This window comes from Oryzias latipes, chromosome 4 (assembly GCF_002234675.1).
Source record: "Oryzias latipes chromosome 4, ASM223467v1".
Taxonomy (NCBI): Eukaryota; Metazoa; Chordata; class Actinopteri; order Beloniformes; family Adrianichthyidae; genus Oryzias; species Oryzias latipes.
The window spans coordinates 26,506,882-26,521,998 of NC_019862.2; the positions used below are offsets into that span (position 1 = coordinate 26,506,882).

Here is a 15,117-nt window from a genome sequence, read left to right on the forward strand (position 1 = left end):
TTTTCTGACTTGAAGAAAATCTGGCTGGAAAAACGAAAACTTTTGTCAACATTAAATCAGGGTTCATATGAAATTTTGCGTACTATTATTAAATGCTCGGTGTACACTTTTAAATTCAAGCCATGTGAACAGGAAAAATAACACAAATGTTTTTTCTTATTTTGTTCACAGAAACACAACAATTTGTTCTTCTCGTTTGGCCCTTAAGGCTCTGAAGGTCAAGTAGCCACCGGGTGTTATCACAGGTTTACCACGGCTTATGACAGAGTTTAGGCGATCACAATCAAGAAATTGTGCAAACATTTTTTAGTAAGTGTTCAGGGGGCATTTATTATTTATTTTACTACAAGAGCCTGCAGGCCAGTAGAAATTTGAATGCTGACCACATTTGGCCCCCAGGCTGGACTTTGGACATGCCAGATTTAAATTATTAAAATGATTGGATTCCTTCAGGAGGAAAGAGTCCACAGCCTGGTGCACTCTGCCCTACACGTTTATTGAGGAAAGGCTTTCCATCAGGCTGCTTATGTGTAGCCCCGACTTGCATTATTGAATAGATCCTTACAAATAATGCAGCCACACAATTAGTCATTGCCAGTAATGGGACAGAGCTAATTTATTTCCTTGAGTCTGTCTTATTCTTCGCTGACTGATTTCATGTAATCATAGTGATCTTGAAAATGTCAGCATATTAGGTGCAGAAAGTGTGTGACTTCACTAGCAACACTAGTGTCAAGACTGTGAATAGTGGAAAGTAGATAAAGCCAGACAAAGGCAAACCGTTTCTTAACTCAAAAGAAAAATAAAAGATTGTGCCTATTAGGAAAAAGGTTTGCCTTGAGAAGGTTATTTTTGAGAAGAGGCAGCAGCACAGAGGGATCAGCAACAGACTGCAGGCTCTGTTCCAGACGTGAAACGTTACCGAGGGGATTCAGAGCAGAACAGGTTCGATGTCTGGCAGATTTTCATTCCTCCACTTGCGTCTGTGTGTGTGTGTTCGTGTGTGTGTGTGTGTGTGTTCGTGTGTGTGTGTGTGTGTGTGTGTGTGTGTGTGTGTGTGCCTTGAGAGCGAAAGGTGATGCTGGCGTGTGAGTGACAGAACCTGAGACTCATGAACTCTGATGCTGTTTGATGCTGCACAAGGAGCTGGCATCACACAGGAGAAGGTTATCAGCTGTTGGCTTTATTGGAGAAAAAAGTAGTTATTTAATTCTGAAATGAAATAACTTCAACATGTTTTATCTACAAGTGGTGCTTGATTCCTATCTAAGCTTCTGCTGAACTTTGTCTTCTATCTTTCCATGTTCCCTAGATCCAGAACCACTGCACTTCCCCTCCAGTCCTGCAGGTGTCAGCCTTGCATCAAAGGATCATGCTCTGTGTCCTGGTGATCTTCTTCGTGAATGTCATGTTAAAATGGACCTCCCTGCAGGAGGCAGTGTCTAATTAATGTTCATAATTATACACCTCATTTTCGACAGCATCGTTGTCCTCAGTCATATTAACTGGTTGACATGAGAGGTCAAAAAACGGCCCTTCATTCTTCACCTCATCCAAGCTCAGGGCTGTGTTTGAGTGGGTGGCAGGGCATGAGGTCAAGCCTGAGTCAGACGGAGCATTCCTCCTCAGCAGTGCCCATCAAGAGCGAGATGGCACAGTGATCTCCTCAGGGCGAGGGGCATCACACTTGACCTTTGTGTCTGTTAATACTAACATGAGCTGTGTGTGTAGATCTGTAAGTAGTCAGGCTGATTTAATAAAAGGTCAAACCAAATCATAAAAACATCTTTCTCTCCTTCATTAACAAATAAAAAAACAAATTGAAGCATTTTTTCTATTGGTGTGTTGGAAAAGAAAAGGAAATGTGGGCCGTAGTTCTGTATTCTCAAACATTTAAGAAAAAATTGATTAGCAAATGTTATAACTCTGAATTTAGATGCTTTTTACTTATTCAACTTTGTTCAGAGTGAAACTTAATTTGCTTTGCTTTTGCTCTTCAGAAATACATTTGATATTTTTTAATTATGTACCCTTAAAGCTGTAAGACTAGACTCAGTACAATCAAAACTGTAACAGATGAATCACTACTTCTTGGGTGTTTGTTTATTTACCTATTTATTTTTATTAAAAAATACACAATTTAAAATATATAATTGGTGCACACATCTTTATTTTTGTTTTAAGTGGAAAACAGAGGATGTCTTAAACCAGACGTGTTTACCACATCTGACCCATCCCTTATGAAAAATTGTTTGTTCAAAAACGTATTTTGCACTTGAAACTGAAAAATGCAAACAAAACAATTTTACTCTTGTAAGTTAAAAATAGTTGCAAAAAAAAAAAAAGTTGCCTCTTGAAACTGAAAATTATGTGCAAACCAAACCCTTTTCACTCAAGAGAAATTTTCTCTCGTCAGCGCTCAAAGAAGAGCAGGTCACCGTGAAACTAACGTGTCACCACAGCCAGCAAACCACATGGACGTCCATGTCTGCAGAGGCTGCAGCCAGGCTCACGAACCATTCACTTGGTTTAACCCCCAATGAAACCCCTCAATGCTGAAGCACTAGGTCCCATTTTTAGGGTCATTGGTATGACTTGGGGGGGGACACTCTACCACAAGGTCACTGAGCTGGTGTCTTGCTTTTGTTTTGTTTGTTTAATTGGAAGAGGTTTTTATGCACAGCATCGGGAAAAGTGCTATACAAACAAAGTGTGACTTGATTACTATGGTTTGTTTTGAGTTTTCAGTGCAGTTTAACCAGCATTGACAATCAGGAAGAAGATGTGGGCGAACCCCTTATGCCAAGTCTTTCATTATAGACTTTATGTTGTTTTGGATTTATTTGGCTTATGTTGGAGAATTAAATTAATTGTTTTAATTTTTTTAATTTAAAGTTATAAATGAATCGGTTAAAATGTTCGTTTTGCTGTTTTCCTGCCCCCTTTGTGTTTGGTATGGACTTGTCTAAAGCTTTAAAGCTTCCTCAGTGTGTTAACTAGGTGTTGTTGTTTTTAGATCAGCTCAGTCCCTTTAGTTTCGTATTCGTTTGTTCACTTTTCTTTTTGTTGTTGTCCCCCCCCCCAAAAAAAGAAGTTTTCTTTAACTTCTTTTGCTTTTTTACATAAAAAAGACAAGAAGGAATAAAACAGCTTTTGGGCAAAGCCACCTTTGCCCTGCTGATTGAGAGGGGGCCTTCACAAAAACACAATGACAGTTATTTTATCTTTTTGTTTCCACACATTCTTCTCCATACTGATCATAAAACGTACTCCTTTTATTCATTTCCTCCCTGATCCCACACGCAGATCCAGAGCTCAGCACTGACTCCAGACTGATTGATGGATCACTGTGCTCCTGATTCAATTACATTAGAATGATGGCTCTGTTTAGGCGCTGAAAAGTGAGCGTCCAAGTCACGGCCTGAAAGATCGGGAGGAAGAAGAATTATGTCCACGTCAAGACCTGAAGAGAGGAAAGCAAGGGGAGAAAGAGTTATGATGCTTTTGCACTAAAGAGACCTGTGCATGCAATCTACAAAGAGGACGGAACTCCACTCCTCATTATTGAGTCCATCGATCTCAGGAAGAGATCGATATGACACCTTTAGTTCAAAGGTTGCCTTCCCTATAGACGGAGGATCAGACAGGATCGTCTAACAGTTAGGTGAGACTGAACGTACACTTATTAAAAAATCATCTGTGCCTGAATTGAGACGGGCGTCTCAGAGGGCATCCACAAAACAACCGTGACACTTTCCACGTGCTGCTCTCACGTGGTCGCTCAGAACCTCCCGGGTCTTGCACCCCTGACATACTGTAGGCTCATGCACAATTTCACACACGGACAAACAAGCTCCTCCGCAAGCTGACACTATTGAGAGCAGTCAGAGAGGAAAGTTACATTAATGAGTCTGATGGTCTGCTGACATGATTCAGTGGAGCCATTTAGGCTGCAAAGTCATGACAGAGGGAACAGACGAGTCGGAGGAAACCAACACTGATGAACTGGGCTCGTTTTTCTCCAGGTGTCTTTGCTCTGTCAGTGGAGCTTCGCTTCAACGTGATTTATCAGACTGGACACAGATAACCATGTCAGAGCTGTAATGCTTCTCCACATGCGCCGCCGTGTGGGTTGTGTCTCCAAGCAAAGGTTTAGTTTGTTGGTGAGTGAGAGGCATGAAGACACAATGATCGTCTCTTCATTTAGGTGTCCCATTTTTCTCATTGTGCACAAAAATACCAGCAAAATCAAAGAATAGGTCAAAGAAATGCAATTTGAGTGAGATTTAACTTGCAGATTAGGATAGTTTTTTACAGTTCATGCCCCATTAAAAATTCATTTCTACACGAGGAGCAGGGCTGATTGCTCACTGGAAACTTTAAAGGAAAGGTTTGGTGTTTTTCAGATGGCTTCAGTTGCATGCATGAGACACACCTGTTTGGTTTGTAAGTTGTCATCTTCTTTACGGATTATTTATCACATTTTTTCACCACCATTATTACAACAACTTTTTAAAACATCATGTTCAGAGTAAAAACCAAAAATGAAGGTGAATGAACAGAAAAGGCTGGGATATTTCAAAACTTAGACCTGATGACTGGAGGAAAGGATTTAAATAATCGGAAGGCAGAAGTTTACAAAACGTCTTAGATCTTATGTTCTTTTGGTTATTTTTTATTTATATTGTAGTTTTAATATAACTCCCATGGGCAACCAAAAATGAACTACAGGAAAGTCTGTTTAATTCGCTTTGTAAAAAGCTGTAAAGAACATGTGTTTGTGGACTGAGCAGCAGATTTAAGGGGTTTGTTGCATGTTCTCTGCCAAAACACAACAACATTTAGACTGGTTTTGTGTACTTTCGTAACATGCATCAATCATGTCGCTCTGGTCAGGAATCTCCTCTAAGAATCATATCTCTGACCTAGATGCCCGATACGCCAGCTTGAAGCTAGCTTCCCTCAAAACCAATTATGTTTGGATGAGTTTCAATATACCTCCTTCAAACTAAAGGCCTAGTTCCATATAACATGGGGCTGTGAGACTACAGCCATGAAATGGATGTCCCAGAAAGATAGTAGTATCCCAACACCTTTTCTTCCCCCTGTCAGCTCTAAGGTGCTGTAAATAGTTTTCTACAGATTTATTGTCAAAGTTTGCCGGAGGAACAAGCTGAAGGCTCTCTGCCCAGAAAACCTGGAACAGGCAGATACAACGAAAAAGTTCTGCAACCAGTTGCAATCCCACTTAGTCTGGGACCAAACTGTCATCCATGACAACACGGTTCAACAGAGAGGATTTTATTGGACACTGTCTCCGACAAATGCAAATGCTAGGGGAAACAAACAGGATGTTTAATTCAATAAAATGTATTTACAAGAAGTAGTTTTTGAAAAAATACTAAACAAATGTTTTTTTTAGGTTTTAGGTGATCTAAAGGCGACTTTGACCTTTGTACAGCTGAGGTTCCCGTGCCATTTACAGAATCAACCTATATGGCAGCAGGAGCAGTGTAAGAGAGCTAGCACGGGGTAACATTATAGAGGTTACATCAGGTGGACTGATGAAATATCAGCAGGGAAAAAAAACCCTCAGATTTAAATCTCCCAGCAGACGTCTACTCCTGTGCCCTGCCTCGCCCTCAGTCTGCCCTGCTGTCATGAGAAATTACTGCCGCTCACATCAGCTAGAAGAGTTACTCTGCTGTAGAGTGAGATGTTGCTGGCCGTTTGAGATGTTGCTGGCCTCCTAATCTGAGGGAAGTTTTAAAAAAAAAGTTTGTCGTCCGCCCTACTTTTTCCAGTGTTGTTATGTATTTCTGTTTAAGGATGCCAGAAAGAAGATCCGGCTGGTTCCTGGTTTGTGAGTCCCTCCTCTAAACCTCACGTGTTTATTTTTATTTTTTATTTCATTAATCACATATCAAAGAAGTAAAAACAGAATATACAACAATGCGGATGTGATGGATGGTTGCCGAAAACCCACAAGGGGCTTAACATGTGGCAACCCCTATAATGAGTCTATAAGCTAAAAAAACAATGCTGTTCAGTAAATACAATACATAAAAAATCATTACATATTCAACTAATGCACTTACATTCTTTTATAAACTAAAAATACATGCCATATGGAAAAGTACCATTGTTAAGAAGAAAGCCTTTTAGAGCTTTTTTAAACTGAGTTTGTGAAAGTACTTTGAAAGAGGAAGGAAGACTGTTCCAAATTTTACATCCTCTGTATAGGACACTAAACTGTGACTGAGTTATACGAGAGAAAGGTGCTCTGATGAGACAGCCACCCTGAGTGGGAAATTCCTAAAATTAATAATTAAAATTGAACATGTTGGTGAAATGTTGGGGAGGAAGTTTTCCAATAGAATTGAAAACAAACTGACCAGTTTGAAGTTGGTTGACTTGATAGATACTCAGGACACTGGCCTGACAAAACAAAGTTTTTTGACTGAGTTAAAACAAAGTTTTGTCAGGCCAAAGACAGGACAAAGTTGATGCTTTATGGTCCAGATGACCGTGTGACCATCTGCTTCAATTCTCATGAATTTAATTAATTAATGTGGGCATCCTCCAAAAAACACATGTGGTATTACACACTAAAAACCCAACAGTTAAAAAGAACACATGGACGTTTGGTTGTTTTTAACCCAACTCAGATATTAAAAAGGGAATAACTTTTACTTTTACTTTACTTTTCGTTGGGCTATTTTAACTCAGGAAAAGAAAAAAGAAAAACAAGCATATCCAAAAAGGAATAACCCAAGAATTGGGTTAAAGTAAACACATAAAGATCTTGTGGTCTGATAGTCATAAATGGGTTTCAGTTTCTATGATTTTCACTTTTTTTTAAACTGATGTTCTCCACTTCATGGACAAATTGGACTCAGAAGTTTCTGATGTCATCAACCTTGTCATTATTTTGTGCAAATGCTTAATTTATATATAAATTAAAAAAACACATGTCCTTTGCTTAGCATCTTTTTATTTCTTTTCTGATTATTTTAAGTCTCTTAACCTATTTCAAACATGATCAAGAAGACAGCAATAACCGATCAAAGTTTTTCAAAATCATTGTTTTTCAGGTTTTCCATTGCCTTGCATCTGTCCCCATTTTTTTCATACTTTACTTTTTTCACTCTGCTATTTTTGTTGTAATATGCCAATTTTTGGTAAAAGACTCGCTCTGATTATCTTTTAAATCTATTGCAAAAGCATTCCCCGTGGTCTTTTGACTGTACTTTTTCAGACAAAAATCACAAAAACCCGTGTTGTTTTAGGACATAGTGTCACGGTGGGGGGTATGGAAGGACCCAGGCTCAGAGCGGAGGAAGCAGGAGGTTCCAGGAACAAAGTCTTTAATCCAAAACTAAAAACCACTGCTATGCAGGCAAACCAAACTAGAAACTCGAACAATCAAAACACTCAAATGGGAAAACAGCAAACTACACTAAAACAGGGGGACAGCATAATATGGACCAGCACAGGAGGAAGGGAAAGACTTAAATACATACGAGACACAGGTGACAACGTTCAGGACAGATGGGGACCAAAAATAAAACACAATACTACAACAAAACAGGAAACCTTTCAAAATAAAACAGGAAACGGAACTCAAAACATGACAGAACAAAAGAGAACCAAAACACAAAAGCAAAGAAACTAAAACCGTAACACATAGTTTCTGCAGAGTGACAGGAGTTCATCAGAAATTTGCCACTGAGCTGTGGGCAGGACTGTTGGCATGGAGTAAGCCTGCCTTCATTTCCTGTCATCAAATTGTTTACTCTCGCCCACTAGTTTACAGCCCCTCACAATCCCAACTAGCTGTGCCACAGAAATGGTGAGCAATATCAGAGCTATTCAGCCGTACAGTTTTGATCAGATGCCAGCTCAGACGAGGAAAACAAAGACGTACATGGATCTAGTCGTCTACAAGTGGATGCATCAGAATGGAGCTGTAATGGTTGTCAAACTGCAGTTTTTCGTCTGCTCCTGTTTCACAACTATTTCATTAAAGGCATACTCAGAAATGCAATTTTGAGCTTAATTTTCTTCAGATATGTAGTCCATGATAAGAAAAATGCCACATGAACATGCTAAAAACACCCTAAAATGCAGTTGCCAATGGAGTGGGGCTTCAATGTTTTACCCTGACTTGGTTTGCGAATAGGCAAATGAAATGAAATAAAATTTATTGTGTGGTTTTAAATTTGACAATTAATTCAACACATTTTGAATGCCTTATTTTATCGGGCGATTGTGGTTTCATAAGCTCCTTCTGTCAACAAAACATTTAGAATTGCGTTTTTATGCTCGGTGGCGCATGCGCCAGTGTTTTTTTCTTTTTCTTTTTCGTGTCTGTCAGTGCTGCGCTTGTTTTTTTATTTATTTATTTATTTATTTGGTCAAATAAGGGCAAACTGGTGATGACCTCGTCTCCCAACAGAAAGTCACTTTAGCGCGTGCAGCGCTGCAGCGTGAAGAAGAGAGGGAGGGAGCGCGCGCTCAGAAAGAGGGAGAGGAGCGCGGCAGCGCATGATCACACCGAGCAGTCCGAGCCGAGCAGAAGAAGGACGCGCTCTCATCTGTGGAGAAGAACTCGACCAGTCTGCTGGACGCCGGCACGCTCCGGACCCACGCGCGCTCATCAACACGCAGCAAAAGAGCCGTGGAGAGGTGGACCGCTGCGTCTGGAGAATTCGGAGGGAGATTTGGGAGAATTTGAGGAAGTCAGGACATTTGTTTGGAAACTATAATGCACTCTGTTGGAGACCAGATGAGACACAGACGGGGTGTCAGCGGGCAATCAGTGGTTCTGCTCTTCAGATGGGACAAAGTCTGGGCGTCTCGCGCGTCTTTCCGGTCACCTTCTGAAATGATGAGCTGTGGAGACGTGCGGGGCGCGCCAGCGTGCGTGTGAGCGACTGACCGACAGTCTTTCTGAGAGACAGAGGCTGGATAAAAACAGCAGCTGGGATCCTCGGCAGCGACAGCCAGGCGCGCGGAGCAGACTCCCCTCCTCGCCTCCAGCTCCTCTCAAACAGACAGGATGCCCGCGGAGCTCCGGGGAGTGCTGCTCCAGCCCAGCCCGAGTTCATGACGCCCTCCTGGGCGGCTTCGTCATGCGTTTCTTGCCCGAACCCAGTGCGCAGTCCCTCCGGCTCCTCTTCCTCTTTGTTTTCGTCATGGGGGTGGCCCCCTCTCCGGCTCTCACTGCCGGCTGCCCAGACAGATGCGTGTGCGACGACCAGCTGGTGGTCCAGTGCGCCGGGCAGGATCTCACCCTGTTCCCCAACGACCTGCCCCTCGCCACCCGGCAGCTCATCATCTCCAACAACCGCATCGGGGACCTACCTGCGCTGCAGCTCAACTACCTGTCTGACCTGGTCTATCTGGATTGTAGCAACAACTCACTGACAGAGATCTCCGAGTCTACGTTCGGAAACTTGCGGAAACTCGCCTACCTGGACTTGTCTTTCAACACGCTGCTGCAGATCGAAGACCGGACTTTCGGGCCTCTGGCGTCTCTGGTGATGCTTCGGCTGACGGATAATCCCGGCCTGGGGGAGATCCACCCGGACGCCTTCTTGGAGAACATGGCTCTGCAGGTGCTGGACGTGAGCCGGAACAACCTGACCACCCTGAACATCAGCAGCCTGATCGCCCTGCCCGCTCTGCGCTCTTTGGGCCTCAGCGGCAACCCCTGGAGATGCGACTGCGACACGGAGGACCTCTGTCTCTGGGTGAAAATAGAAGGGTTCAAGTTTCAAGGTGAGCATGGATGATGACAGATTTATGAATAAATGGAAAGGGGGTCTTCGAATGAAGATGGTTGACTTCTGTTATTTGTTGATTCATGGCATTCACGTGATCCATGCCTCCTCTAAACTTATGCTGCACCTTCCTGAAGTATTTCCTTGGCTCTCAGATTTCTCTGACCAGCTTTCCAAGCAAACTCATTTTATTCCTGAAGAGCAGAAGACCCTCCTCATCCTCCTCAGCTCATGTGGGTAATTTAGGTGTTTCTGCTCGGTCAATTTAGTTCCTGATGATGGGAATCTGGCTGTTGCTCCTGGATGCACACACTTTTATGAGCGCTCATGAGAATCAGACGCAGGATGTTTGGCGAGCACTGACACGGGCCGAGAATCAAACAGCTTGACCTCCAGAGTCGGAGAAATCTGGAGATTTTCCTTCTCCTCCCCTGCTGAAGTTACAGTCCCCTCAGGCCGCCATTCTCAAAAACATCTCAGGCTTACACCCAGCAAATTTAAAGCCACACTGACTGAAGAAAACACAGAGAACTGAATCTGGCTGTGGAGGATGAGCCCAGGCTGCTTTTTGAGGTTCAGTGAGCTTACAGCTGTGAGCAACCGAACTGCAGGCTTATGACTTGGAACGGTGTGGGTGTTAGTCACAATGCCTTTTCATAACACTGTTCTAAAACCTTGTGTGACTTCCTTTAGCATAAGTGTTACCCTCCAATGAACATCATATTTTTGGTGGGTTTAAAACATTTCTGTGGCATTTTTCCTATGATGGAGGAGATATATGAAGGAAAATAAGGATCAGGAGCAGATTAAAAACAAAATGTCATCTGAAAAAGAACTTTACTGTCACAAAGAAAATATGCTGAGCGGGTCACAAGCTCCCTGCTCCGCTCCATTCTGATGCATCCACTTATAGACCCATGTACGTCTTTGTTTTCCTCGTCTGAGCTGGTATCTGGCTCAAAACTGTTCAATTGCATATAGCTCCGATATTGCTCGCCATTTTTGTTGCACTGCTTATGTTGGGTGTGAGGGGGCTGCAAGCTAGCAGGAGAGTGTAAACAGAGAGCTCTCAGTAATGGTGAGGGGAGATGGGGGGCGGGGTTACTCCACTGCAACAGTTCCGTTTACAACTCTGAGGAAAATTTCTGATGAACCACCGCTCTGCAGAAACTATGTCCAAGAAAATGGCCCCTTTTTTGGAGTTTCACTAAAAATGGCATAATATTAATTAAAGGACCACAGGGAATGCTTTGAAAATAGATCAGAAGATGATCGGAGTAAGTTCTGTTTATAGTTTCAAATTTAACTGTATATTAGCTTAAACAAAACACATGGATGAATGCGACCCCTTTTTCCAGGCATCTCTTTGTTGTCCCCCAACAGTTTGGTTCTTTTTTTTTCTTTGAAGCAGTGAAAAAGGGCATTCACCTGATTTTCCCCTATCGAGATTGAGATCTATGTGCAAGAAACATCACTGTTTTCATTTTTTAACCTATCTGGCGTTTCCAACTGTGTTTGTGCTTTTTAGCTTCCTCTTTTAACCATCTCATGAAGCTTAGCAGCAAAGTCAGTGCGCCTCCATGAGAAATGAATGAAGATCAGACGCTAACTAAAATAATGCATGTCACATGCTTGGAAAATGACCCTTTCTATAAAAATAAAAAATAAAATAATGCTGAAATTGTCATGTTCATTTCAAAGCATAAAGTTTCTCTTCAATCAGGGTTATTTTTGGAAACAGTGTACAAATATGCACAGAAAATAGGTGATAATACATAATAAGCAATAAAAAAACTCACATGCCCACGAACAGGAAGTGAAAGTTTTGTATCAAACCTTTTTTCTAGCTAAACAACTATCTCTGCACACAAATCTTTGCAGAATAGTGCTGGCATCCCTGTGCTGAACATTTACTCCCCAGTCCAGATGGGTATTGTTGGTGCGATAAGACATGAACGCTTTCCTGTGAGAATGGAGCGTGTGTGGTTGGATACACACAGTCTTCAACAACATTAGAGAAAATATTCTGGCAGAACTGAACAGGCATCACATCTCAGTGCCCCCATTGATGCTGAGAGGGGGAACATGCTCACCTGGGCCGCTTTAACCCGTGACAACATTTCTTTTTTTGCATCAGCCTGCACTCAGAGTACTGTCAATTATGGAGCACATCTTTTGCCTCTCATTCTTAAAAAAACGTGCAAAAGCTCATTTAAACAGATGCTGTAAGCGGCGTTGTGGACATGAACCGGGTCAAATGAGCATGTGTTAGATAACACAGGCTGTCTGTGGCCGCGGACGCCTTCGGTTCTACCTGCGGGGCTGTGAGTGAATGCAGATTCCAGCTGCCGCTACCTCTCAGTCTGAATGAATCAACTTTATGAGAGTGCCTGTTTATTTTCCTTAAGTCTTCACACAGAAAACACTTGAGTTGTTCATTTTTCTGTCTTTTTTTCAGGTTTTCTGTCTTAAGGCTTGTGTGAGTCACAAAACTTGACATGTTAGGAGTTCGGCAGCCACCAAGTTTAAAGCAAAGCTTCAAGATAGTTAGCAGCCGTCCATTAGAAAGAGAACATGTGCAAGCAAAGAGGCTGGAGCGGATTGGGAATAAATGATGGGAATAAATGATAGAAAAACAAAAAAAAAACTTAGCAAAAAAGACTTCGGTAGTAAAAAATATTTCAACTGTGATAGAAATTATGTACCATGACATGTTTTGCTGTAAGATGGACAAAAATCTTTTAGAAAAAGAATAGTATATCAACAAAATTGATAATAAAATTCAATTTCAGCTATTATAAGTTGTTTTTGAGCAAAAAACAAAAATCACAAAGAACAGTATCAAATGTTATTTACATTTAAAGAAACAATAAAACTAACAATAAAAAAACATTTAACAAAGTAATTTAAGGGACAGATCAAGGAAAGCACAAAAAGTAATGTTTGGAAATTAGAACAAAGTGCTGATGTCACCAGAAAGACGCATGAAGAGTCGATAGTTTCAGTTCAGCACAAATTGTTTGGACATTAAGCTGAAATGTTTAGCAGCACTCAAGCCCTGATGAAATAATTGCATGAACCAGTTTTTCCGCCATCACTTTGGGAAAAGATGTTTCTAATTTTGCAGCATTACGCAAATGGAAAAAAGGCCACTCTGGAGGCTTGATGAAATGTGAGTTAAGAGACACATCCTGGTCAGATGTGACTCCAGGGTTCACAGTGCTTCCACTGACACACATGCATATTAATGCCCATAAAGTGCAATAAACAAGAATCAACTAATGATCTTTTAACTAAAGGCTGCTGCTTTACGTCCTGCACATCCATTTATCACCACATGGACTAACATCTTGACAGAAATTCCTATCCCATTTCAGCTTATCTGAATTAACTACTCTAACTGATTCTAACAGCTTGGGGACCAGTGGTGTAAGGAGAAAGGATGTTGGAGGTGCCAACCCTGATTCACTCAATTGATAAATATAATTTAAAAAATGGTTGGGTTAAAACGAAGCATCCTGACACAAAGTTCTCCAATTTTTACAGCTTACTTGTAATTGGTAGTGATTTGCAACCAGCCTTTCAGCATCTCCACCGTTATCAGTGTCACTCCGTTGTGTAAATGAGGAGGGTGCATCTCTCTGCTGCTGCCTCGTCAACATCTAACTGAAAAACAGAGTAAAAGGTTCTTCTGGACTTAGATGTGTCACAGTTCAAACATTTTGGAGCTTGGTTTATAAATGGTGTGAGCTTGCAAATACTGAATGTTTTTAAACTGAAAAATGATCTATGAAGCTATGACAGTTTGAAGCTTCAAGTGTCTTTACTCCAAAAGCTTTGAAGGCATGTACTGTTTGGTTTCATTTCATGATTTTACAACTTGTAGGCTAACTCCAGACAAAATAAACAAGTCAGTTGGTGGCTTGAGTTGGTGGCTTGAGCTGTTCCTGGCTGTCACATTTTCTGGTGTTAGGGTTTCAGTGTTGAGGGGGGGAAGTATTTGTGGCTGCCCCTTGGTGCTCTGGACAGCTCACAGACGGGGAGGCAGAGAGCCAAAACCGAGGGGGCATGCATGGGCCAAGAGTTAAATATTCATAAAAGAGGAAAACAAGAGGGCGAAAGGTTCAAGATGACAAACGGAAAGGATGAGGATGAGTTCACATGGCATTCAGAGAAAGCTGGAGAGCTGAGATTGTGGCTGAAAAGGCACGAAAAGGACAAATACGTGAAATAAGACAGACGAGATAGCAAAGATATACAAAGAGATCCAACCGAACCCTAAACACAGGAAGAGCAAACTTGATGGTACTAATTGTCTGTGGCCTGGATCTGTCACTCAGACCCATTAAAACAGTCATTATGACAAGCAGGGATCAACTCAGTGCGATGCAGGTAGAGGATCCATTATTTATGAGCTGGAATCATTCTTCAGACCCATCTGGTGTGGGGAAGCATATCAAATTCAACCGCTTGACTTATCCGGTGTAACTTGTACACATTTTAGTGTCCCTGTACATTTCACAGAGTGAACTTGAACCCGAGAGCGATGTGATGCTCGTGTGGGCGTGTTTGGGGCGTGATCACCTGTGGCACTGGGAAGAGTTCAGGACTCTGACTTGTGCCTTCATATATGCGTGTGTGTGAGTGTTAAGATGGCAGGCAGAGAAGAAGTGTGGATGTGATAGAAAAGAGCTGATTAATGGTGAGAGAGGGACACATATAAATGCAAATGTGCCAGAACGGGATTTAAAAGGAACAGGTGATAAAAACAGAAAGACCGATAAGGCGCCAGGATAAGAGGAAGCACAAATTGTTGCTATCTGACCTTCACTTATCCCACTCTCTGCCGTCCATTAGAGAAAAACCCTGGAAAAAGTAGAGATTGGGCCATGGGAGCAATTCTCCTTTTGCCATTTTAAACAGAGAAGGCCTCTCAGGATGCAGAGGATTCAGTCATTATGGAGGTTGCAAAGAAGAAAGGGCAGCTATTCTTAGTCTTAGTCTATTCTTAGTCCTCATCAACCCCATTACAAGTGATTGAGCTTTTTAATGACAATTTTGTGTGTCTTGCTGGATGAGAAGAGCCTAAAAATGTTTGTTTATGCACTCTTTGGGATTGTTGTGAAGACCCACTACAAGGAAAATTGTGTTTTTAGTGTTTGTAACATGTTCTTGTGACATTTCTGTCACAATGGAGGTCATATATATAAAGAACATTAAGCTTAGAATAGCATTTCTGAGTATTTCTTTATTCGAATCGATGTGAATCGGGGGCAGATGAAGAAATGTAGTTGGAAAAAGACCTATTTTTTTTTTTTTTTTTTTTTTTTTT

General features: G+C 41.6%; 1 protein-coding gene across 1 annotated transcript in view; it reads left to right on the forward strand.

Moving 5' to 3' along the window:
* Positions 1-8,446: 8,446 nt before the first annotated feature.
* The window catches only part of LOC101160230 (leucine-rich repeat-containing protein 52-like), a 32,430-nt gene continuing 25,759 nt past the window's right edge, over positions 8,447-15,117 (forward strand). The window contains exon 1 of the mRNA XM_004068277.3: positions 8,447-9,783. Within this exon, the coding sequence (XP_004068325.1) occupies positions 9,135-9,783 (649 nt within the window). The 5' untranslated portion in view covers positions 8,447-9,134. The remainder of the gene's footprint in view (positions 9,784-15,117) is intronic.